The 23,987-nt window shown below is 40.6% G+C and overlaps 2 protein-coding genes across 7 annotated transcripts in view; one reads left to right on the top strand and one right to left on the bottom strand.

Moving 5' to 3' along the window:
- Positions 1-1,042, top strand: part of PRMT9 (protein arginine methyltransferase 9) — a 28,952-nt gene extending 27,910 nt beyond the window's left edge. For all 5 annotated transcript variants that reach the window (XR_012158587.1, XR_012158584.1, XR_012158586.1 and 2 more), the window contains one exon: positions 682-1,042. The gene's annotated coding sequence lies outside the window, so the exon portion shown is untranslated. The remainder of the gene's footprint in view (positions 1-681) is intronic.
- Positions 1,043-2,742: 1,700 nt separating this feature from the next.
- On the bottom strand, positions 2,743-23,187 carry TMEM184C (transmembrane protein 184C). Of its 2 annotated transcripts, XM_073341303.1 has the most exons (10): positions 22,820-23,187; positions 18,939-19,069; positions 18,804-18,840; positions 15,679-15,884; positions 11,634-11,708; positions 8,988-9,081; positions 8,010-8,122; positions 7,098-7,197; positions 5,221-5,392; positions 2,743-4,754 (listed from the first exon to the last, which is right to left on the bottom strand). In XM_073341303.1, exons 1-10 carry the CDS (start codon positions 22,934-22,936, stop codon positions 4,459-4,461), a joined length of 1,341 nt encoding a protein of 446 aa, XP_073197404.1. In that variant the 5' UTR covers positions 22,937-23,187; the 3' UTR covers positions 2,743-4,458. The 2 variants fall into 2 exon arrangements, with proteins under 2 accessions (XP_073197404.1, XP_073197405.1); XM_073341304.1 differs by lacking the exon at positions 11,634-11,708.
- Between the last annotated feature and the right edge of the window lie 800 nt (positions 23,188-23,987).

The raw sequence follows: 23,987 nt of genomic DNA, 5'->3' as shown, positions 1-23,987 counted from the left end.
GGGCTGGGGCCCCTCTGGCACGGCTGGGATGAGGGCTCCTCCGGCCAGCACAGGGCAGCCAGCGCTGGGGTCGCTCCAGCCAGCACGGGACTGCCAGTGTTAACGCTTAAGATTGGTTAACATTATGCCTAATACTTTCTGGTTAACCTTTTACATCCCTAGTGCTGTTGGCATCAATCCTACTATTGAGGGCTTGTCTACATGCCCTATGGGACTGTGATTTCTAACATGCTGCATATTGATTGGTCTAGCGCGCATCAGCATGGTCTACACAAAGAATCCCTTGTGTGCTTTAACATAGTGCTGTCAGTACATTTAGTGAGCACCAGCATGGTCTACATAGACCAAATTAATATGCCACATTATTGCACTTTAGAAATCAAACTCCCGTAGAGCACATAGGGCTTCTCTAGACAGAGCAGCAAAGTCACAATCTTCCATTGGTGTATTTTTCATTCTCTGCAATCCTTCAAGTTCAATTTTATGCTGAAGTCAAAATTTGCTTATCATATATGCTCATTTGTTGTAAGCAGATATTTTTTACATTTAGTATATTTTTTAAAAGATGTAGGAAAGAAAGGTTTTTCTTCCAACTGTACTCAGTTCAGTAGCTGTGTGGTAGTTGTCCTATTTTTGTGACCCAGTGCTAATACTGCCTTAATTTTTTTCTTTTTTTTATAGCCTTAAATAGATCTCAACTTCTTAGAGGGAGACGAGTAAGAAACAAAAGTTACTGAGCCAAAACCTCAGAGACTAAGTCACTGAATACTCTGCTCAAGGAGGATTTTAATAATCCTTAACAAACAGTGACCAATACAACTCAACAGGCATGAAAGAGGTTCCTCATTTTACACTGAAGACAGCTTTCTGATCCAGAAGTAGAGACTCCATATCATCTGTTCTTTATCTATTTTTTTTATAAAAATGAGTATAAAGGATCTGATTAGGAAAAGGAGGAAGGTTGGAGGGTGTGACCATGAGCTACTTGAATTCAGCATATTAAGAAACTGGAGGAAGTGTTAGTTTTTCTGAAAAAATAAAATGGAAGAAGTCAGCAAGTTGAGTGCTTCTCTGTGAAACTACAACACCTGATGCTGAAAGAAAATCCTATGAGAAACATGAACAGGAAGCAATAGTTACAATCATATCTTTAATTTTCAGCAAAGAGACAGCAAAATGAGTTAACAATAGTCAGAATGGAGGTTTAAGAAGAAGTACTAAGAAGAATGTGTGGCCTTTAATAAATCAGAGGATGAAATGAATGACTTAAAATAGCTGATGTTAAATCTTGTGAATCTGTCTTCCAGAAAAAGTAGGACAGTGAACAATCTATAAAGAAAGAAAAGGAGTACTTGTGGCACCTTAGAAACTAACCAATTTATTTGAGCATAAGCTTTTGTGAGCTACAGCTCACTTCATCAGATGCTGGTTAGTCTCTAAGGTGCCACAAGTACTCCTTTTCTTTTTGCGAATACAGACTAACACGGCTGTTACTCTGAAACCTATAAAGAAAGGAAATTCCAGATTATAATCCAATCTAATTTATCAATAGCTTTTAAACATCTTGGGACTGGAGCACAGCAATTTAGCAGACTGGGACATTTACTTAGTCTGTAGTACAGTAAAGGAATTGTTGGGGAAAAACCCAGCTAGTCCAGGTGACACACATTCTAGAGCAGCTATCAAATTTACTGTAGCAATTGTTTTCAAGACAACAAACAAGGGTGGTACTGAAATATTTAACAACATAGAATCATAGAGAGACAGAGTTAGAAGGGACCGCAAGGGTCATTTAGTCTAATCTCCTGCCAAAGATACAGGATTTGTTGTGTCTAAATCATCCAAGACAGATGGCTATCCAGAATATAATATATATTAGAACCCAGGGCAGAAAATATTCAACGAGGGAAAAAAGCAAGGTGATAATTCAGGGAAAATACAAAGGAGAAACCTAGGTCACTCTCAGCTTCCCACGAATGAAATAAACAGGAAGTTAAATTCAGAAATCTTGATTCTCCACTGCTTTGCACCTTGCATAATCTATACATTTGTGTGAAGTAAAATATGAACAGACCAAAATTGCCTTTCCTACAATCTGTCTGGCCTGGCCCTTGCAATTGTATCTTCCAAAAGGTCAACTTTCTTCTATCACCTATACTAGTCATCTCAAAACTGCCAGAAGCACTTGAGCTGGAGTCCACAATGGATAGGGAAGGGGGCTGCTGGAAGGGTATCCCTTGGAGAGGCATGCACTTCTGGAATACGCTCCTCTCTGCCAAACAATCTGAACTGGTTAACACTTAGGATAGATTACAAATCCCATCTATTTTCTCAGGCCATTAAGCAGAGAAAGATGAGGTTTAGAACTGTGGGGAGTGAATCTTTGATCTGTAGCACTCGTTCTTTCATCTTGGATACATAATGGGAGGAAGCTAAAGGATCTGTGAATGTATTCTTTTTTGAATATGGTTTTAATGTCAAAATGTTCCTGTGAGGTGTTTATGGACAAAATTAAAGTACATAAGCAGGTTGGTATTCTGTTTACTAACTCAATTTAGGTGAAATCTTATTGCCAAAATTCCTTTTTTCCACTGCCAGGCCCAAGATGCTGAAAATGCTGAACAAGTGTTTGGATTAGTTGTATTTAAGACATCTTTTTTTGAAAGAGGGAGGTATCTTCTCCCACACATACATCCAAGACTTCTTAACTAGATTACAGAAATAAATACAACAGACAATGAACACGTTTAAATAAAATCTTTATTTGCTTATTTACAATGAAGGCAATGAATCGGCATATTGAAAGTGTGATTTGCTCTCTTTTCTAACATCAAATACATTAAGTACATACTCCACTTCGGCTATAAAATATGCAGCCTAGTGAATAAGGCAAAATATTTACATAACACTAGTACTGCAAAAAGCACTTTTAAGATGAATTCGCTGTAAGAGTAAGAAGTTACAATTAAAAATCTGTTCTGTAAAGGGTATCAATGCTGGAAAAAAAGTTAAGTTACGAGTAATTTTTGGTGGAATGTTGCAGATACCACTTTAAAAAGCATCTACGCTGCTCCAGTTTTATTTCTCTATATAAATGCCAAATTGCAAGCATGCAATGCAAATGCAAGTGTGATGTTCGGATAGAAAACAACAACCCTGGTTTTGTCCGATTTGCAAAAAAAATCCTTAGAACTCTGATATAAATGCCTTTATTCTTGATCTGAAGTCTGTAACGTTAGTGTCTTCCGTATTACACTAGCTACTTGATTCCTCCTTAGTGAATATCTTACTTTTCCTCCCAGTAAGGAGGCAAATTTGCTACTGAATTTGAACCTAAGCTAAAGCAGAGGCATAAAATGACAGTATACTGACAAACAATCTATAGACAGACAACTAGACACCTTTTGTTGGGAAATATCCTACTTTGACATGTTTAAGATTTTTAAGAGAAAGGTGTAAGTTTACTGCAGTTCTAAGTACAGAAGTCAGTTTCTCCTTCAACTTATGAAATGCTTTTCCTGTTTGACACTTTGCAAACTGTAATTATTCTTACCAGTATGCATGTTAAGTAGGTGTTATTCCCATTTTAAAGACAGAGAAAATGGTGACAAAATGTAAATTACTTGCCTAGATTTGTGATTAAAATACATTTCTGGCTCACAGTCCTGTGCTCAGACCATACCTCTCAAGGAGGCAGCCCAGCAACTCAGTGCTGCCATGCTAAGGATGGCAATTTGCAGTTCTGGGCTCAGTCTCTTACTACTTTGGCCTGTACGGAGAACTTAGTTTTTAAAAGGATGCTTTGGCTGATGCCCAGAGACATTGGTGCTCTGTAATGGGAGACAGTATCTTAATTAAGGAGTTTCAATTGTGTTGTATAGAGGAAGGTGAAGAAGTCAGTACTCCTGCCACACACTACCCACAAATGTATTTGTTCACCACCTCATTGGAGAGGTAAGCTTAACATAAGAAGTCTCCACAATTCAGTTGCTTAAATTACATTCCTGAAATCAAGTCCCCCAGTTAGCAGTTCTACCTATATCCCAAACATTTGAAGAGCAATAGAGTATTTGTTTACAGATATATCTTCTGTGTTAAGAGACACCAGTTTAATCTCAGTATGACACTGCCCTTTTTATGCTAGGTACTATATAGCTTTCTAAATACTTTAACCCTCTTAAGAAATGGATTCTTAAAATCTGTGCTGGAAATTTAAAACTGCGTACATGTTTTATATTCAACTGATACACTATATATTCAAATCCATTATAGACTTTTAAACAAATTCAGTATTCAAAACTGAGATTCCAATCACTTACTTTGTTCCTGTTTGTGAGACATGCTGCAGTTTGTCCAGCTATTAACAGCCCCTTCAAGAGCAATGGAATACATCATCATGAAACAATGTGGCAGGAAAGCACAGAATAGATTCTTTAGCACACTCAAGTGGAGATGGGTTTAACTTTTATCCAAAGGCTTCTCAGATGTACCATGCCCTGGAACAAGGTAATCCTCATGTTCTTCTGCAACTATAGTGTTATAGATGCCATCAGATATTGTGGTTGTTGTAGGAGTAGTCAGAGGTGTCACAGTGTGTCCAAACCCCTGGTAGTGGCCACTCATGGGTGAAGATGGCATAGAAGCAGCATCAGAAATTGGGTCTTGAGTAGATGAAGACAGTAAACTTGTATGTTCGTTTTGTTCATGATCCTCAGCAAAAAATATTTTCCTTGGTTGGCCCAAAACTGTCCTTCCTAAAGTTGTGCCAAATTAAAAAGTATTATTTATTATTTTTATAGCTCAAACAGTGTGCTAGGTGCTTTATAGATATTTAGTACAAAATAGTAAGTGTGCTGTATGAAACTGGTCTTTGTCTTAATATATCAGACACTGAAGATGGGAGACTTACTCCATAGTAGAAAAAACAATCACTTCAGTGAATCAGAACTAAAACATGCCACTAAATATTCATATCCTTATCTCCCATCCCCTCAAATCAACATTTACCCTGAAACAAAGTATAAAAACCAAAATAAAACACACAAACCCTACCCCATCCGAATTTTTATCCCAACAAGGAAGAAGTGCCAAAAACTCTACTAAAGCCTTCAACTGCTATCAAATTCATGTAGAAGTTGTTCAGATATTGCACTGATAGGTAGCAATACAAATCCCTAAGATAAATATTTTATAAAATTGATGCATCAGCCCAGTACTTACCAACATTTCGAACCTGTTCAGATATATCTGCCCTAATATCAGAAATATCCCACATTGCAAGAAAGGAATCGAAGCATGATCCTTCTTCAGCTTCTTGGACATAAGGTTTATAGGAAAAACTGTAATGATGAGCAATAGCAGCAAAGAACATTTCCACACAGATAATAAAATCCTGTAATAAGGAGAGACACTTATTCAGATCTAGTCCTGAAAGAACATCAGCATGACAAAATATGCATTCCTAGATCTCTATTTCCAGTGCAAGACTGGCGGGAACTCCCTCAGCTCTGAAAGACTGATACTTCGGGCACCGATAGCTGCTCCTTGTGAACCAGCAGCATTTCAAGAGCCCACGTGAGTCTGGCAAATTGCTTTGGCAACCAGGCTTACTACAGCCTATTCCAATTTGGCATTTTGTGGCATTCAATCCCGTATCCTGACTTGCTGGAAGTGGACACTCAGCAATGAATATCTTATGATGAAGTATTCAAAAATGTATGTATTTTATGTGCAAAAAATCTCAGTTGGGACTATTTAAGTAAAATATATATATCTATAATACACATGACACGTGACAAGGTGCTGAGTGTAACATTCTTCAGCACTCATTCAGGATGACTTGCATTGCTTACTCATATTTAAGGGTACGATTTAGTCACGGAGGTCATGGATGTCACGGAATCCATGACTTCCAGCAACCTCCATGACTTCAGCCTGCAGTGGTTGGAAGCTGCAGAGTCTCCTGCCGCCTATGGGGCCAGGGAGCTGTGGGGTACTCCCAGAGCGCCAGGCGCTGGGGACAGCAGAGGGGAACCCCTCAGTTCCCAGCCGCTGCGGGGCCCCGCAGCTGTGGGCAGCAGGGGTACCCTGCAGCCTCCAGCTGCTGCAGGCAGCTCCTAGCCCCTGTGCAGCTGCCCACTTCAGGCAGTATGGGGACCCACAGATCCCCATTTTGTGAGAGAGATTTTTTAGTGAAAGTCACAGACAGGTCATGGCGTCCATGAATTTTTCCTTTTTGCCCACGACCTAAGTTCCCTGTAAGCTGCATGGCCACGCCACAGCCTATTTAGTACCACGCAGGCGCTCAGGGAACCCACCTGAGGACCCACTGCGGTGGTGGGAAGGGCGCCTCTTCCCCGGACTTGAACCCTGCCGTGGCCAGGGTGGCCTGGCCTGGACCTGTCACGGGGCACCCCTCCCCGAATCCAGCCCCAGCCCAGATCTGTGGGGGCCGGGGGAAGGGCACTTATCCTGCAGCCCCAGCTCCCAAGCTGCCGCAGCAGGGAGAGCTCTCTCTCCCCCTAAGCCCAGGTGCTGCTGCAGGGGGACAGAGCTTGGGACAGTCCTCTCTCCCTGCCATAGCCCAGGAGCACCCTCCTGCATCCCAAACCCTTCATCCCCGGCCTCACCCCAGAGCCCGCACCCCAACCCTCTGCCCCAGCCCTGAGCCCCTCATCACTGGTCCCACCCCAGAGCCCACACCCTAAGCCGGACCCCTGACACCCTTGTACCCCAGCCCTCTGCCCCAGCCCTGAGACCACCCCCACTCCATTAATTTTGTTAAGTGCGCCAATATGACAGTGATGTGTCACACATCAACTCCATATTGGTGCACGTAACAAAATTCATTCCGCACATGGGTGGGAAAAATTCAAGGGAACGCTGCCCGTGACCTGTCCGTGACTTTTACTAAAAATATCCGTGACAAAATCTTAGCCTTACTCATAATACTATCTGGTAGTAGCAGCAGCAACCTCGTCTCTCTCATTGGAAACATGAGTTTCTATGAACATGCAATCCTGTTTGTAACTTTCATTTGGAAATGCTCTCTTCACCCCTCTACCAGTTCCCTGTAAACAACAGCTGTTTGTACTTACCTGTAGGCCTGTGGCCACGGCTTCCACACTTTGCCATTCCCAGGTGCGTTTTTCAGAAATAACACCAATTTTCACCAGCAGTGCAATAAGTACAGCTTGCCTATAAAGATTATTTATATTATAGTAGCACCTAAAGGCCCCATTATACTAGATACTGTACAAACATTTCAAAATAGTCCCTGTCCTAAGAAGCTTACGATCTAAACAGATGAGACAAAGAACAGCGGAAACAGGCACAAAGTAGTACACTTTCACATGGGATCACACCAAAGAACAGTGGAAGAGTCTGGACAAAAACCCCAAGCTTCCCAGAGTCCCAGATTCAGTGCCTCTGCACTAGAGCACACTGCCTCTCATAATAGAAATAGAGCAAGTTATTTGTTAACCTTATGTGACCTAGCATTCATACTGATCTGCTGACTAGCATACAGAGTCATGCGTAAGGCTTTGAATACAAAATTCTAGTTTTGTAAGTGAATAAAAAGTAACAAATCTTAGTCTCCCACAATACAAAGTTTGCCTAGATACTCAGTATTTCTTTTAAACATGCTTGCTAGTTAAGTCTTTAGACTAATTTAAAAGATAACTTTGAATTTCAACAATGGTAGATTTTTATGGTTTAAACATAAGAACGGCCAAACTGGGTCAGACCAATGGTCCATCTAGCCCAGTATCCTGCCTTCCAACACTGGCTAGTGCCAGGTGCTTTGGAGGGAATGAGCAGAACAGGGCAATTATCGAGCGATGCATCCCCTGTTGCCCAGTCCTAGTTTCTGGCAATCAGAGGTTTAGGAGCACCTAGAGCATAAGGTTACATCCCTGACTGTCTTGGCTGACATCAGTGACCTGAACATTTTCAGTTCTACTGCAATAAGCTCTGGAACAAGCAATACTTATTAAATATTTACTTACCAGAAGGAAACAAAAACTACCATCTTCACACAAAGAAACTTGCCAACAGGCTGGATTGGGTTTAGCTCTTCACGCAGTACTTTATAAAACAGCACAAGGCAATACATCGCAAACTAGAGGAAAAGAAAAATTCTTACCTTTTTACAGTTTTTAAATCATTATGTTTACTTTTGCAAGCAGTTATTTTAAAGCAACTGTTTTTATTATGTAAAATATGTTTCTTTACAATGCAAGAAAAAAGCTAAACAGATTAGAGTTTTTCTTTTGGGGATTTAAGAACTTCTACTTTGCTTATCATTTTAAAGACTACACTTCTTAGAATTTGTTTAAGAAATGTGTCATATTGACAGTCCTAAAGAGTAAAGTCTTCTATCCAAAGAATAAGATAAAGCACGGGAAGCTGCCATGCAAACCTCATGGTGTTTCATCACCAGTACAAATCTAACATGGATAGACCATCTCTACTGATACATGGATACAATGCCACACCCATTCAGATGTTGGACTCTGCTGAGAGCGCCAACAAGGCTGTAAATTAATGCCAAATGTGGCAGTTTTTTACGATGTTCACCCAAAACTGGAATGAGTTTTAATTATTTAACTTAAACTGCAAGGAGAAAAAAGTTGCACGACTTGCAGTGACTACGGACAGACTGGACTTGAACCAGTGACCTAGAGGTGAGAGGCTATATATTACCTTACTAAAACACTAAGCCTTTTAGTTCTCTCTCCACCTAACCACAAAGGCATATTTTGTATATTTTCTACAGAAGTGTTTAATAATGAAGAAATCAAATACTAGAGAATGACTTTTTTCCTTCCATTATGCATGTAGAGGGGATTTAGTAGGTATGGTTTTGAGAAGACTTTAATAATTACTATTAATATCTTGAATCAGAACAAAAGTTTCAGGTGATACTGACAATATTTTAAAATTGTAATTTTAAAACACCAAAAAGAGACATTCTTGGTACTCACCAGTTGTGACATGTTGTTAAGAATAACCAAGTAAGTCCAGGCATTTTTGAAGCTAAAGTTTCCTTCATCATATACACCAACCAACTCACAGATTCTGGAAGAAAGTTTGGTATTAACCATTATACAAGTGAGCCTCTTTTCTAAAAGTGCTGCTAAACTGGTATCCCATTGATCAGCTGTCAGAATGTAAAACCTACGTTCACTAATACCAGTGCTGAGAGCCTATACAAGAATGGAAGAAATTACAACTTCCAAAAATTTACATAACACAGCAAAGTTTACAGTTGTACTTCTAGAATGGAAAAGGAACTGCGCCTTCGGATCTGGAAAAAAAAAAAACACTCATTCAAGTTTTTTCTGGTGAGCAACAGGAGCTGAAGGCAGCAATTTTCTGGCAGAATTTGTTTCCATTTAAAGAAATTAAACTTCTAGCCATTATGGTTGTGAAGGTAACCTTTCAAATATGAACCAACTTTAAACTGAAGAAGAGTTGTCTGATGCTGCTCATATTTTTGCCAAGCATAAGAGCAGCTAAATTGGTAAAAGACATTGAAAAGACTGAGGCTTCCCAAGCTCCCTCACCAAGATCCAAGAACAACAGCAAAAAGAAAATCCCAACATCCTCCTTTTTCCTCGGAGCAGCATATGACGGTGCCCCGCATAAGCCTTTATGGAAATATGCTTATGAATGTATATATGACATAGCTGGAATGTTTTATGCTGCATATGCCACGTAACATATCTCTGTAAAGGTTATGATCTACTGACTCTATTCATCCTGTTTGTATGCAAGTATAATTTTTGAAGGAATATTGGCTGTGTACTGCCTTGATTTTTAAGTAGCCTTTGTAAAGCATTTGGTCAGCTTCTTGAGAAAGGAATGTGCAAATTAAGTGCCCAATTAAGAAGCACTTAAGGGACAATGGATCTTGGGAGGCTCAAATCCACATAAGAAGTCTACATGACATGAGGACTTTCAAGCTAGCATGTGAGCCATGGCTACTACCTGTAAGTTCTGAGTCATGCGACTTGCCCATATGACTCCAAAACTCCATCTTGTAGCTGGACTTTGCATAGGAGAGAGGAGGGGGTCTCCACCCACAAGAGAGAGTCTATTTAAGTCTGTGGGAGACCCCTCCATTTTGTCTTCAGCTGGCTAAAGAGAGCCTCTCAACCCCCAAGGATACCTGAAAACAACTGGAACAAAGGACAGTAACTACAGGGGGTGTGAGTGATTGCTGGACCCAGACTAGGAGACTAATCTGTAAAAGGAAGCTTACTGGGTGAGGTTTTTATCTGTAGTCAGTTTTCTTAGACATAGACTTGCATGTTCTATTTTATTTTGCTTGGTAATTCACTTTGTTCTGTCTGCTATTACTTGGAACCACTTAAATCCTACTTTCTGTATTTAATAAAATCACTTTTTACTTATTAATTAACCCAGAGTACGTATTAATACCGGGAGCAGGGGGAAGCTGTGCATCTCTCTCTATCAGCGTTATAGAGGGCGAACAATTTATGTGTTTACTCTGTATAAGCTTTATACAGGGTAAACACAGATTTATTTGGGGTTTGGACCCCACTGGGAATTGGGCATCTGAGTGTTAAAGACAGGAACAGTTCTTAAGTTGCTTTCAATTAAGCCTGCAGCTTTAGGGCACGTGATTCAGACCCTGGGTCTGTGCTGGAGTAGACTGGCATGTCTGGCTCAACAAGACAGGGTGCTGGAGTCCCAAGCTGGCAGGGAAAGCAGGGGCAGAAGTAGTCTTGCCACATCAGTTGGCAGTTCTCAAGGGGGTTTCTGTGATCCAACCCGTCACACAGCAAATTGGTGGAGCTTGGCTTTTCACCTGGCCACTGTCTCAACAATATATATTTCATATCTACCTCTGGTCCACAGTAAATTCTTTTGAGACCTATTACAGGAGGCCTGAACTGAAATTCCATTACCACTAAATGGATATAATCATATAGAAAGAGTTCCCATTTGTTACCATGTGAAACCTGACATTGACACCCTTTATCTGTCCACACACATACAGCTGGTTTAAATAAGGTCTCTGCTATGCTACAATTCACAAAGGACACAGATATTTGGAAATTACGCAACACTAATAGCAATTACAGTATTTCAAGTTATTATACACAGTAATTCAAGTTAACTCAGTTTTTACAGGTGACATCATTCTGTTATGACTAAATTTAGGATTTAAAATTATTTCAGTTCTCCAAGAGGGCACACAGTCAAATTGCTTGCATGCATAGTTTAACCCACCTTCAGTGACTAACATGTAATCTGATTGAGAAATACTCATTTTTCAAAAAAGCAAGGGGAAGCCTGCCCATCCTCTAAGACTTTTCAATTCAGCGTTTTTATGGGAGATTTTATATGTTTCTTCTTTCTGAATCAGAAGTTAAATACTCATTACCAAAGCTCAGGAAATGGTGAGCAGGGGTCACAAAGAAGTCACAGGTTGATATAGTTAAGTCAGCTTCAGCTCCACTTACAACAGAGCAAAACAAAAAAGTTATGCTTTTAGATTCCATCAATTCAAATATAAAAACCAACTGTGTAAAAAGTCTTCTCCAGTGTAGCTCAAAGATTATATCCTAAAGACAACATAAATTCTTTATGGGCATACTTACAGAGCAATAATGGTGGTAAGTGGTCTGACAACAGTGTATTGCAGCACGCCTAGTTTACATCTAAATAATAAAACTCTGCAAACAAACACAGAATTCATCACTTAAGAAACGTAAGAAAAATCAATTTATGAAAATTCCTTACCTTAGTGTGTTCACTAAATTAAAATTTTACTTCAACCTAATCTACTTCCAGAATGTTTCAGTATTTAGCTCAAATATCATACAGCCATCATGCAACAATTCAGAGAATCATGGAAATGTAGGGGCTGGAAAGGACATTGAGATATCATCCAGACCAGCCCCCTGCACGGTAACAGGCCCAAGTAAACCTAGACCATCCCTGACAGGTGTTTGTCCAACCAGTTTTTAAAAAACTTCCAATGATGGGGATTCCACAAGCTCCCTTATCTATATCAGAGCTTAACTAGTTTTTCCTAATATCTAACCTGCATCTCTCTTGCTCCAGACTAAGCCCATCGCTTCTTGTCATACCTTCAATGGACACAGAGAACAACTGATCATCATCATCTTTATAACATATTTCAGAACTTATCAGGCGCCTCTCCCCACCCCCAGTCGTCTTTTCTCAAAACTAACCATACTCCTTTCCTTATAGGTCAAGTTTTCTAACCCTTTTATCATTTTTGTTGCTCTCCTCTGGACTCTCTCCAATTTGTCCACATCTTTCCTGAAGTTTGTTCCCCAGATCTCGACAGAGTATTCCAGCTGAGCCCTCACTAGTGCCCAGTGTAGTGGAACAATTACCTCTCCTACCTTTTAAACTGCTTCCTGCAGCCCAGAATAATATGAGTCTTTTTCAATGATTTCTTAATCATTCAACTTGTGATCCACTGTAACCCATATAGCCTTTTCAGCTGTACTAGCACATAGCCACTTATCTTCTCTTCTGTAGATGTGCACCTGAATTTTTCCTTCTGAAGTGAAGTACTTTGCACTTCTCTTTACTGAATTTCATCTTGTTGATTTCAGACTAATTCTCCAATTGGTCTGAAATCATTTTGAATTCTCATCCTGTCCTCCAAAGGGCTGGGCAACCCTCCCAGCTTGGTGTCATCTGCAAATTTTATAAACTTACTCTCCAGTCCACTATCCCAGTCATTAATGAAAATATTGACTAGTACCAGACCCAGGACTGACCCCTGTGGGATCCCACTAAATTTGTTCTAGAAATGCCCAGTTTGACAGCAAACCATTGACAGCTACTCTTTGAGTATGGTCTTTGTACCAGCTATACACTCACCTTAAGAGTAATTTCATCTAGACCACATTCCCATAGTTTGCTTATGAGAATACCATGTGGGACTGTGTTAAAAGTCTTTCTAAAAATGAAGATAAATTACAACTACTACTTTTCCCCCATCCACTCGGCCAGTAACCCCCTTAAAGAAGGAAATTAGGTTGCTTTGGCATGATTTGTTCTTGACAAATCCATGCTGGCTACTTCTTATAACACTATTATCTTCTAAGTGTTTACAAAGTGATTAATAATTTGGTCCAGTATCTTTCCAGATATCGTAGTTAGACTGACTTGTCTAGGATTCCCTAGGTGAAGACAGGTACTATGTTTTCCTCTCTCTAGTCTTTTGGGACCTCACTCATCCTCAAATAACTCTCAAAGTTAATTGCTACAGGTTCTGAGATTGCTTCAGCTATTTCCTTAAAGTACCATCAGATGAATTTCATCAGGCCCAGCCGACCTGAATATATTCTAACTTACCTAAATATTCTTTCACCTGTTCTTTCTCTATTTTGACTCGTATTCCTTCCCCCTTATCATTAAAATTAATTGTGCTGAGTGGTCACCAATTAACCTTTTTAGTGAGGACTGAAGCAAGAGGCATTAAACACCTTAGCTGTCTTCATGCCGTCAGTTATTAGCTCTCCTTCCCTGCTAAGCAGAGGACCAACACTTTCCTTTGTGTTTCTCTTACTCCTAATGAATTTAAAGAAGGTCTTTTATTGCCTTTTACGTCCCTTACTTTTTGGGTCTTAGCCTCATTTTGTACTGACGTGATTGTGCTATACTTTTGTACTCCTCCTTAGCAATCTGTCCTGATTTCCACTTCTTTTAGGATTCCTTTTGGATTTTTCAGGTCCTAATGGAGCCATATTGGCCTCTTACTGGTATTCCTATGTTTCCTTCGCATCAGGATAATTTGCAATTTTGCCTTTAATACTGTCTCCTTCTAGAACTGCCAAGTCTCCTGAACAACTTTTCCCATAGATTTTCTTCCCTTATCTCTCAGTTCTCCGAGTTTTCACAATCACTTTCACTCAAATTGTTTCCCACCTTCAGATTTGCTACCAATTCTTCCCTATTGTGCCAGAATCCAGTCTAAAATGGCTGTCCCCCTAGTTACCTCTGCCACTTTCTGGAACAAAAAATTGTCCCGATTACGTTCCAAAAATTTACGTTATTAAAAATTTTCCATTTTGCCCTATTACTTTTTCAGTGGATGTCTGGGTAGTTAGAGTCCCCCATTACTATCAGGTCCTAATGTTTTGGATATTTCTGTTATTTGTTCTAGAAATGCCTCATCACCTCCTCTTCCTGACTTGGTGATCTATAGTAGACCTGTACCATGATGTCACCCTATTTTTTAGCCCCTTTTATCTTTATCCAGAGACTCTCAACGGGTCTGCCTCCCACCTCCCTCTGGATCTCAGAACAAATGTATATATCTTTGATGTATAATCCAACACCTCCTTCCATTTTACCCTGCCTGTCTTTTCTGAAAAAGTTATACCTCTCTACACCAATATTCCAGTCATGAGATTTATCCCACCATGTCTCTGTGATGCCATTATACATTACACAATGGTGGTACCTCTCAACCTTTCCAGACTACTGTACCCCTTTCAGGAGTCTGATTTGTCTTGTGTACCCCAAGTTTCACCTCACTTAAAAACTTGTAAAATCAGACATAAAAATACAAAAAAGTGTCACAGCTCACTATTACTGAAAAAATTGCTTACTTTCTCATTTTTACCATATAATTAAAATAAAATAATGTAAATAATTTAAAATAAAATAAATCAATTGGAATATAAATACTGGTCTTACATTTCATGTACCGTAAACAAATCAGTATAAACAATTCATTGTCTATGAAATTTTGGTTTGTATTGACTTCTCTAGTGCTTTTTATGTACACTGTTGTAAAACTAGGCAAATATCTAGATGTGTTGGTGTACCCCCGGAAGACTTCTGATTATCCCCAGGAGTACATGTACCCCTGGTTGAGAACCACTGCACTATGGAATATAGACAGGCAGATTGTTCTGTAGGGTAAAACAACACACTGACATATAGAAAGAAATATTTAATGCTTCCTTTCCATCAGTCACAAAAAACCTATTACACAGCACAATAGAGTTCTATTCCCGATGTGTTTTAGGATACATTCGCTAACGTATCAAAACATTTGCTTAGTCATAAAACAAGGTCATTCTGAAAAACTCATGATATTCCAGCTTATCAAAATATCAAACAGGAGAAGGAGGGCATATTATTCATCAGATGAAGCAACTAGAAACATGATCAGTTAGTGGGCCAAATCCTGCTCATCTTACTCACATTAGTTGTTGAAGTGAAGTCAATGGAGCTACACTGCATGAGTAAGTCTACAGTAACAGGATTTGGCCCCTGCTCTAGGGTACTGCTGGAAAATAGTGTGCCCCAAAAAGAGGCAAATTCAAGAGAAGCACCTGTTCTCCATGATGAATGTTGCTTTCATACCTATTTTTGGAAAATAAGGAAGTCTCTTTCAGTATCATATAAGTTAATTAGTTTATCATCTAAAAACATCTAATTCTGTAATTTTTACAGCTAATTGAAAAGACTTTCCACAACCAGCTCAGAAGTGGTAAATCAAACCCTCTGTACTGTGTGCACTTTATAATTGACTTAGCCAGGTAGCATCAACTATAGTACTAAATATGAGCAACAGTATCTTCTGTATCAAAGTACACAGCATTAAACATTCAAGATATTATTAATATAAAGATACTATAATATACTTACTCTCCCATAGCCCATGATGGACAACAACAAAGGGGAGGTAGATGTCTCTGCTGATCTTTGGCTTCTATGATTAATACCAGATTTGGATACCGGTTGGTTAAATAATTTGAAAGGAATACCATAAAATTGTAGATGACGTATGCTTCATAGCATTCTCTACAGGTATCCACATATATTGCAATGTTGGGATATTTCAAAGCTATCCACTATAAGAAAACATGGAGACATTAAAAAGTTGCATTCAAATAAAACAAATGAATCCAAGTATAGACTGAATACTTTTCATATAAATTACTTTTATGGACAGTATCCCTGGCATACCCAAAGACACTACCATATGCTATGCATAGGTATTTAAGGTTGCAGAAAATTATATAAACAACAGTATGCCAAAGTAATTGAAAACTGTGTATTATACAAGGGAGAGAGTTGCAGTTTTCCATTCTACAAACTGCCACTAATTGGCTAGACAATACTGGAGCCCTACCGTTGTTGCCTAACACCTCGGTCAGAGCTTAGAATTTCCTGTCTAGTGGACACCTGGTCTGAGAGCCCCACAATATGGATTTATTCTCCCATGGGCTTTGTGAGAAATAGCATTATCGCCATTTTACATATGGGAAACCGAGGGACAGATCAAGTAGCTTGCCTAAGGTCACACAGGGGAAGAGTTAGAACATTGAACTGAACCCAGATCTGAGTCCCAGTCCAGCGATTTAATCACAAAAGCATCCTTCTTTTTCAAAAGAGCTAAAATAGATTATGAAGTGCAGAGAATTAAGGCCAACCAGTGAGAGTCTGAAACAGAACTTGTGACATCCCGATTCCCATTCTTTTTCTCATTGCCCAACTGTAAGCAGTAGCAGGCTCCCTTTTGCCAGGCATGACATTCCCCCAAACATTTGGAAAAGTCCCAATTGTTCTACAGTACTAGAGGACTTAGAAGCTGTATGTATGCATTCTAGTGTAGCCTACTTCACTGTTTTAGGAAGTTCTATAGACCAGTAGCATTTTTTAATATATGAACAAAGTTCAGCCTTCAGAGGTTCACAGCTCTTTCAAAAACAAAAACAATTTCCCCTAATGTACCCAAGCACTTTGCAGTGATAGCTATTTCCATGAAAATTTCAACTGTCTACTCCCCTGTTTCAGGGATGAAGCTCTTTAAAAAGTTGCAAGTTTTTAATGTAAAAAGCATGTTTCACACAGAAACCCCATAACTCCACATTAAAGATTTTTGTTTAATGTAAGTAAGTAAGAAATCTTACTTTCAGATAGACTCCAAGACAAAGTTTCAGAAATGTATAAGCAACCAAAGACAGAGAATTAGACCAGAAATTATGCAACTATATCTTAGAGGGAGCCATACTTATGAACTTATTTGGGTTTTTTTCCCCCCAGTTTTGCCACCCACTTGGCTGCCAGCCTCTGTGCTTCAGTTAGACCATCCATAATGTGGGTATAAGTTTTAAAATATGGTAGTCACATTTCTAAAAAGATACTACCTTTTACACAGCTGAGACATATTTGTAGCAGACAAGTCACGTAACAACGTGAGCTATAACAACAGTATTTGTTTAAATAACTAATAACTTCCATTAGCTTATATCTGCAAAGAGCAGGAAGGCAGAACCTATCTGAAATATTCATGTTTGGACTGAAGTTTTCTAAACTTGGTCTCTAGCCAAAGGCAAATTTTTTGTAGAAGTCTGAGCAAAATCCCCTTCAGTTAAAGAGGGGGAAGAGACAACTTCTCATTCAAAAAACCCCCACGTCTAAATTTTTTGTGCATCGAAAACACTGAAGAAACTTGACAAGAACACAGTCCTCACAGAAGAATATCATATTTGTGATTTTATGCAAGGCAAAAATCTACAGTAATTTTCCTCTACCACCTCCTTTTCATGCTATTCCTCTTCTCAGAATGTCCCTGCTAGCCTCTATTGCTGTTCCCTCCCCCCTTGGCCAGCTAGCTCCTTTGCTTGGTCATTCCACGTTCCTCTCTTGAAGAGAGATTAAGAAATGGAAGAATTAAGTTCTTTGACTGCAACACGATGTACTACCAGGATGGATCTAGAATAGCTATTGTGACCCTGTAGTATCTGAAAGGGATTTGGAATGTTGCTTGGCTCTGCTAACAAAATGGTGTATTGTGCAATATACTTATTGGGAACCAAAGGAGTGCACTCATGAAGACTGGCTCTGCTAACAGAGGCTGACATGTAGGATTCTGCTGTGTCCAATACCATGATTGGATGGCTTAGGATCCTTTGGTACTGATGGTTTTGTTTTCACTCCAGGAATGGAGAACAGTACTTTCAGTGGGATCTTAGGCTGCTCTTTTTATTCTCCAAGGTGAAAGGAGCCAAGGAAAACCTTATAGTATTCACAAATTCTGAGTATCTGGAACCAGGTTAAACTGCTAGAGCCTCCTAAACCAGCAAGATTTGGGGCCCAATTTAGCACTCTTTGTGAGCTCTTGGAGTGAAGGTGCTGTAGATTGCATGCTGCAAAAGGTACTATTTTTCCTCCAAACATGCCAGACACCTCATATGGGTGTTCAAATTGGGGAATACAGCATGACAAGAAACACCCCTCTTGAATCCAGGCCTTCTCTCTTTTGGATCTGTGAACTCATATCAAGGTGCACAAACTAATAAAGCTTAAAAGAAATACCTTTATAAATAAAAAACAAAAATCCTACCAAAAATTATGAATCCTGACTTATTAATAAATATAACTAAGGCACAGCATCTCTGACGAGGCTGGAGAGGTTCCTGGACCGTCTGGTACTGCAGTTGAAAGGAACCGAGGACACAGCACCATTCCCCTTTTACAACCTTGCCCTCAGAAAGTTCAGGAACGGTGAGGGGAAGGCTAGGAGGGTACATGAGAGTGCTCCAGCAGTCACTGCTAGAAGAAGGTTCCACCACCAGACTGCATTGCTGGCACACTCCACGAGTAGGAACGTGCAGAGGCCATTTGAAGAACTGTCAGGTTTATAGCCATGATTTCACATTAGCATTGTTTCTGTGAAGTGTTACACTGGTTTCCATTTTCCCCAGAGCAAGCAAAATACACTAGTTCAGTGACTCCAAACTAGAGACTAGAAAGAATACACTTACACTGTCTAAACTGTAAATCGGGACCATCCATAGAATCCTGTATTGATGACAAAAGAACATCTGAGATTACTGCAAGTATTTTCATCACCAGGAATGAAATGTAGTATTAGCAGCAAAGAATATGTAAAGTGTTACCTTATTATTGGTTTCTGTAATTCAGGTTGAGTATAATGAACTAAGTGTTGCAATATATCCCAGAGAGAAATTGGTATAGTCATCAGTAGAAAAATTCCAGCAATAAACCATGCCTTGGTATGAATTCCAACCTTAGAAGGGAGGGAAGGAAGAACAGCATAAATAGAAAAAATGTAATGTTATTTACTGTACCTGTATCGCTACCATTTTAAGCAGTTTTTGAAGTATGGGTTTTTTTAAATGGGAGTAGCCTCTTACATGATACAGCAGGATTACGCACTGAACATATAAAATAAAGTGTTAAGAGCGGGAATTCCGCAAACATCCGAGAGAGTGAAACTGGTGTGTTTAAGTGTTTAAAAGTGTTGAGCATCAGGAAATAAGAATTACTAAAATAAAATCAGAGCATCAACATTGATAAATGGGAGAAACAAAACCAAAGATAGAAATATTGATAGTTGTTCAGTTATGAGACTAATCCAGGGAGTGATCCCACATTAAGTTTCCTTTAGTTCTTCTTCTCATACAGTAGGGGATGCCAACCAACCAAAATAAACTTAACTTTATAATAAATTAAAGTTGTTAATAAAATTAATAATGGAAGGAAATTAAAATGAATATGGGAAATATGGTTGAAACTATCAGAGAAAGTAGATGTATTACACAATGTAAAAGGAAAATTAATGATACATGTTGATTATATAAAAATATTTAACAAAAATAAATTAAAAAACTATCAAAAAATAAAAATTAGCATAAAAATTCATTGAAAATTTGAGGAAACAATACCACAAAGCAAGTGTATGTTCAACAAAGAACTACAACTAAATAACAATATTATTCTATTTCATTTATGACATGTCACTTTAAGGAATCAATTAAAAGAGCACAGTAGTCAACTGAGGTAGACAACCCTCCAAATCTTTAATGTAATTTAACAACCATACTTAATTAATGAGTATAGTTTGATAAATATAGATTAAGATGGGGGCATCAGAGTCATAGACTTTGTGGATGCAACTTCACTTCATACCACTAGGTTTCTACACACTACTGGTTTTCAACTTTTTTCATTTGCAGACCCCTAAAAAATTTCAAATGGAGGTGCAGACTTCTTTGGAAACCTTAGACATAGGGGGCCCTGGACCACAAGTTGAAAATCACTTCCATACACTAATGCAGTTGAGCTTTACTAGATCATTAAACTGAGTCAAAGGGATTCAATAAAACTAAAAGCCAAAACCACCATTAAACCAAACAAGCTTAGTATGGCCAAGTGGTAACTTTTGAGAATGCTTTTAGAAAAGCACTTTTAACATTGCCTGTGAGATTGAAGAAAACAACTTTAAATCAGGTGGTCACTCTAAGCTCAATGCTAAAATTTTAGTGCACACACATCTAATTATTGTTTCAATAACAACAGCCACAGGATGTATATATATTGAATAGAAGAGCCTCAGTACCATAAAGGTTGTGCAGGGTTAGTTAGCAGGTGTTAAAGGTTTGAAGTTACTGTCCAATGCAACGGTATAAAGCTGAAGCTTAAGTCAAGTAAGGTGAGGTGTGCTTAAGGAGAATGGTGGGATGAGACAATGCAGTCCCAGGAATATATAGAGAGGAAGATAACATTTCTGAGAGAAGCTTTTACGTGTGAACACAGAATGGTCAAATTTAAAATGCAAAAAGGAATACTGAAATGCAACTTGCTCTCAGAGCTTGGGTAGAACAAGGAAATTTGAGTTATAATCTAAGAAGGAACACAGCTGTCTGACTAGTGAGAACTCACACTTCAGAATGAATTCTGATAGTTAGGAACACTTATAAACAAGATAAATAGAGAAGAAAGCATTTCATGATCTGGAAAACAGATAAGGTTGAAATAAGGTAGAAATTATGAGAAGTTATTTTCTCTCACACACACAGCATAAACAGCAGGTAGTGAAAGTGGAGGAAAAAATGGAGATTACCTGTCTCTTACTCACTTAGCAATGGTCTAAACCAGTGCTTCTCAAGCTATCTGATGTGGGGAACCAGCAATTTTTTTTCCAACGTGCGCGCAGACCGGCAGCCGATGGCTCGCGGACTGGCACCGGTCCACGGACCACCACTTTGAGTAGCACTGGTTTAAACTACAGTTAGGTCAACATAAGACATATGTCAGTGTCTACATTACAGCCTTCCTCCCACCAATATAAGTACTGGACTACACCAGCATAACTCCACCTCCATGAGAGGCATAAGGCTTATGTCCCTGTAGTTAGGAGGACACAGTGTCTGTGTAGACTGCCTCCCTTTATATCAGCTGTTGGTTCTCTTGTCAATTTCACTGCAGGAGCTGTGAAATTGACAAGGAAGCTGGGCAGCTGGAGCCCAGCTGAACCCTGCTCAGGGCTGGGAGTGAGAATGGACCCCACTCCCAGCTCAGAGTTGGGGGCAAGAAGCCCTGGTGGCACCCCAACGGCTCCTAGCTGGGAACAAGCAGCCCCAACACCTTTGGACCCAGCTCCCAGCTGGGAGCCAAGGCAGAAGCCCCAGTGCCCATCCTCAGCTGGGAGTTGAACAGCCTTGTCAATTTCAGAAAGAGGGAGCAGGGTAGAGGGGCCAAGAAGCCGGTGCAGCTGGACCCCACTCCCCAGGGGTAAGAAGCCCAGGGTGGCTTCCCTCAGCTCCTGGCAGGGAACGGAGAGGGGAGAAGCCCTGGTCTCCCAGCCCTGCTGGCAACTCCCAGCTGGGAGCCTGGCTGGCCCACAAGCTCCCAGCAGGTTGCCCCCCGCTTTGGCTTCAACAGAAATCAGTCTTTATTAAAGTGCATTTCTAGTTTAAATTAACGGTTTTTATTTTTATACATATATACAATATATGTTTTGTTAAAAAAGTTTTTTTAAATAATTTGTTTGATTAGACTATTAAACTAGTATAAAAGCTTTGAAACTTGTTAAGCATGTTGCACCGACAGACTCCCATCCATGCTTGACTGGCACATGACATCACTTTTAAAGGGAAACAGTCAACGTAATCACTTATGCCTGAATGTTTAACCCACAATTGTTAAAATAATTAAGAATATTGATCCTGAAGGGGAACAAAAATCTTTTTTTCCATTGTTTATTTTGTGCTTTTATCAGCACTTGAATACACAGAGTTTTCAGTTTCCATTCATTCGCTACTGTTTTTGTTATCTTTAAAGCCACAAAAATTGGCATAGCCTCAAGAGAAAGGAGTAACTTTAGGTTTTTTTTTTACTTAGATTTTGAGTCTGTGTCCTTTCAAGTAAGTTGATACTAGCACCACGCAGAGAAATTTCAGACTTCTAAGAGAGCTGGACTTCATAGTTAATGGGCTTTACATTGAGAACTTTCAATTAACTTTTCTGATGTCACTATCTTTTTATGACATCACTCAAACTATAAGTCTACAGACAGGGTTTATAAATAAGATTTTATATTTATGAAGGCAACATTAGGTTTAACTACAAAGAGTAAATAAGAGGAAATGAGCCTCAAGATGATTGTTTTGAACAAGACATTAGATTTGTCACTGGAACAAATGTAAGACTGAAATAGGAGACCTGTTGCCAAGACGCTCAGCGTGTGCCCCTTTGGACAGGAAAGCGACAGGACTTTTACTCGTGGCAGCTGAAGATGTGAACGTTAATTTTGTTTTCAAAGCCTAGCGCTCATGCTGATGCCAGCCTACCAAACGGGGAAGCCCATCGGCGTGTACGCAGACCAGACGAGCCCACGCTACGGCTACAGCCTTGTTTATGTCTTGCCCGGAGCCATGCCGCGGTGCTGCCACTCTCGCCCGGCCCAGCCAGGCCCCGCACACCCCGGCCCCTCGGTTCCCCGGGGGGAGGGAGGCAGGCAGCGAGGGCCGCTTACCTCCAGTTTCTGCAGCTCCCACACACACAAGGGAACCGCCACCAGCAGCCCCACAACGTAGAGAACAACGACCAGCGGCCGGATCCACCTCCGCCAATTGCCGCAGGTGCACGGCATGGTCCCGGCAGCGAGCGGAGCGGGGCTCGGCGCCTCCCGGCCTGCACCCACCCCCGGCCCGGACGCGGCGGGCTCAGGTGCTGGGAGCCGGCCTGGAGCGCGCGAGAGACGAGGACAGCCCCGGCCGAGACTCGTCGGGCGGGCGGCCCATCTCACCGCCCCCTGCGGGGCGCAGCCCGGACCTGTCCCGCCTCCTCCTCACTCGGGATCTCGGCTCCAAGCAACCCCTAGCACCACTTCCGCCCCGCAGCCTAACCACACTTCCGGCTTCTCGCGCAACCACGTCACATCCCAGCGCTGATTGGCTGCCTGTGCGGTGTACCTGTCTCTAGCCCGCCCTTCGAGTTCTCTGATTGGGCAGCACGGACGTCAGTCCCTGGGATGGAGGGGTTCTATTGATCCAGGAATCAGTGATTTGTTTATACGTGCTTTTACCCTCCCTCCACGCTGGTCTCTCCTACCTGCTTTCCCCCCCCCATCACTCCAGAACAATGGTCTCTCCTAGCTCCTCCCACTCGCAGACCTCGAGTGTTCTCTCGGGCCGTTGCTCAGGGCAGCGCCTGCCCCAGGGTGCCCCTATTCCCCCGGGCGCTGCCAGCAGCAGGGCCGGCTCTCGGGGTGACTTGTTAAGTGAGAAGCGCTAGAGGTGATGGTGGCCGCTTCCCTCCGGGATGGTGCTTGGTCTCTACAGCCTGTTCGGGGCTAAATCCCTTGTGCTCGCTTACTGCCCAGTTCAGTAGTAGGGAGGTGCCGCTATGGGCACCTGTTTTTGTGTTTTTGCTTTTGTTTTTCAACATTCTTACATTGTTTAAAAGAAAGTGGGCTGGCTTCAGTCCTCTTATTAAAAGACAGGCTCAAATCACCATTGCCCCGCACTGTAGACAGCCGTAAAAGCCTTGGCTAGATTAGGGTTGAGCAGTATGGTGTTAGATTGTGTTAGCCAACTAACAGCTTCTAGCCCTCTGCTCAAGACGACAAGGTACTTGAAACACATGCTAAACTGGTGGGGTTAAATGCTAAACTCCTGCCAGATTTTAATTTGAGCAGTGCA

This window comes from Lepidochelys kempii, chromosome 4 (genome assembly GCF_965140265.1).
Source record: "Lepidochelys kempii isolate rLepKem1 chromosome 4, rLepKem1.hap2, whole genome shotgun sequence".
Classification (NCBI taxonomy): Eukaryota; Metazoa; Chordata; order Testudines; family Cheloniidae; genus Lepidochelys; species Lepidochelys kempii.
Note: the sequence above shows the minus strand (reverse complement) of the source record. Positions and strands in the feature narration are given on the sequence as shown.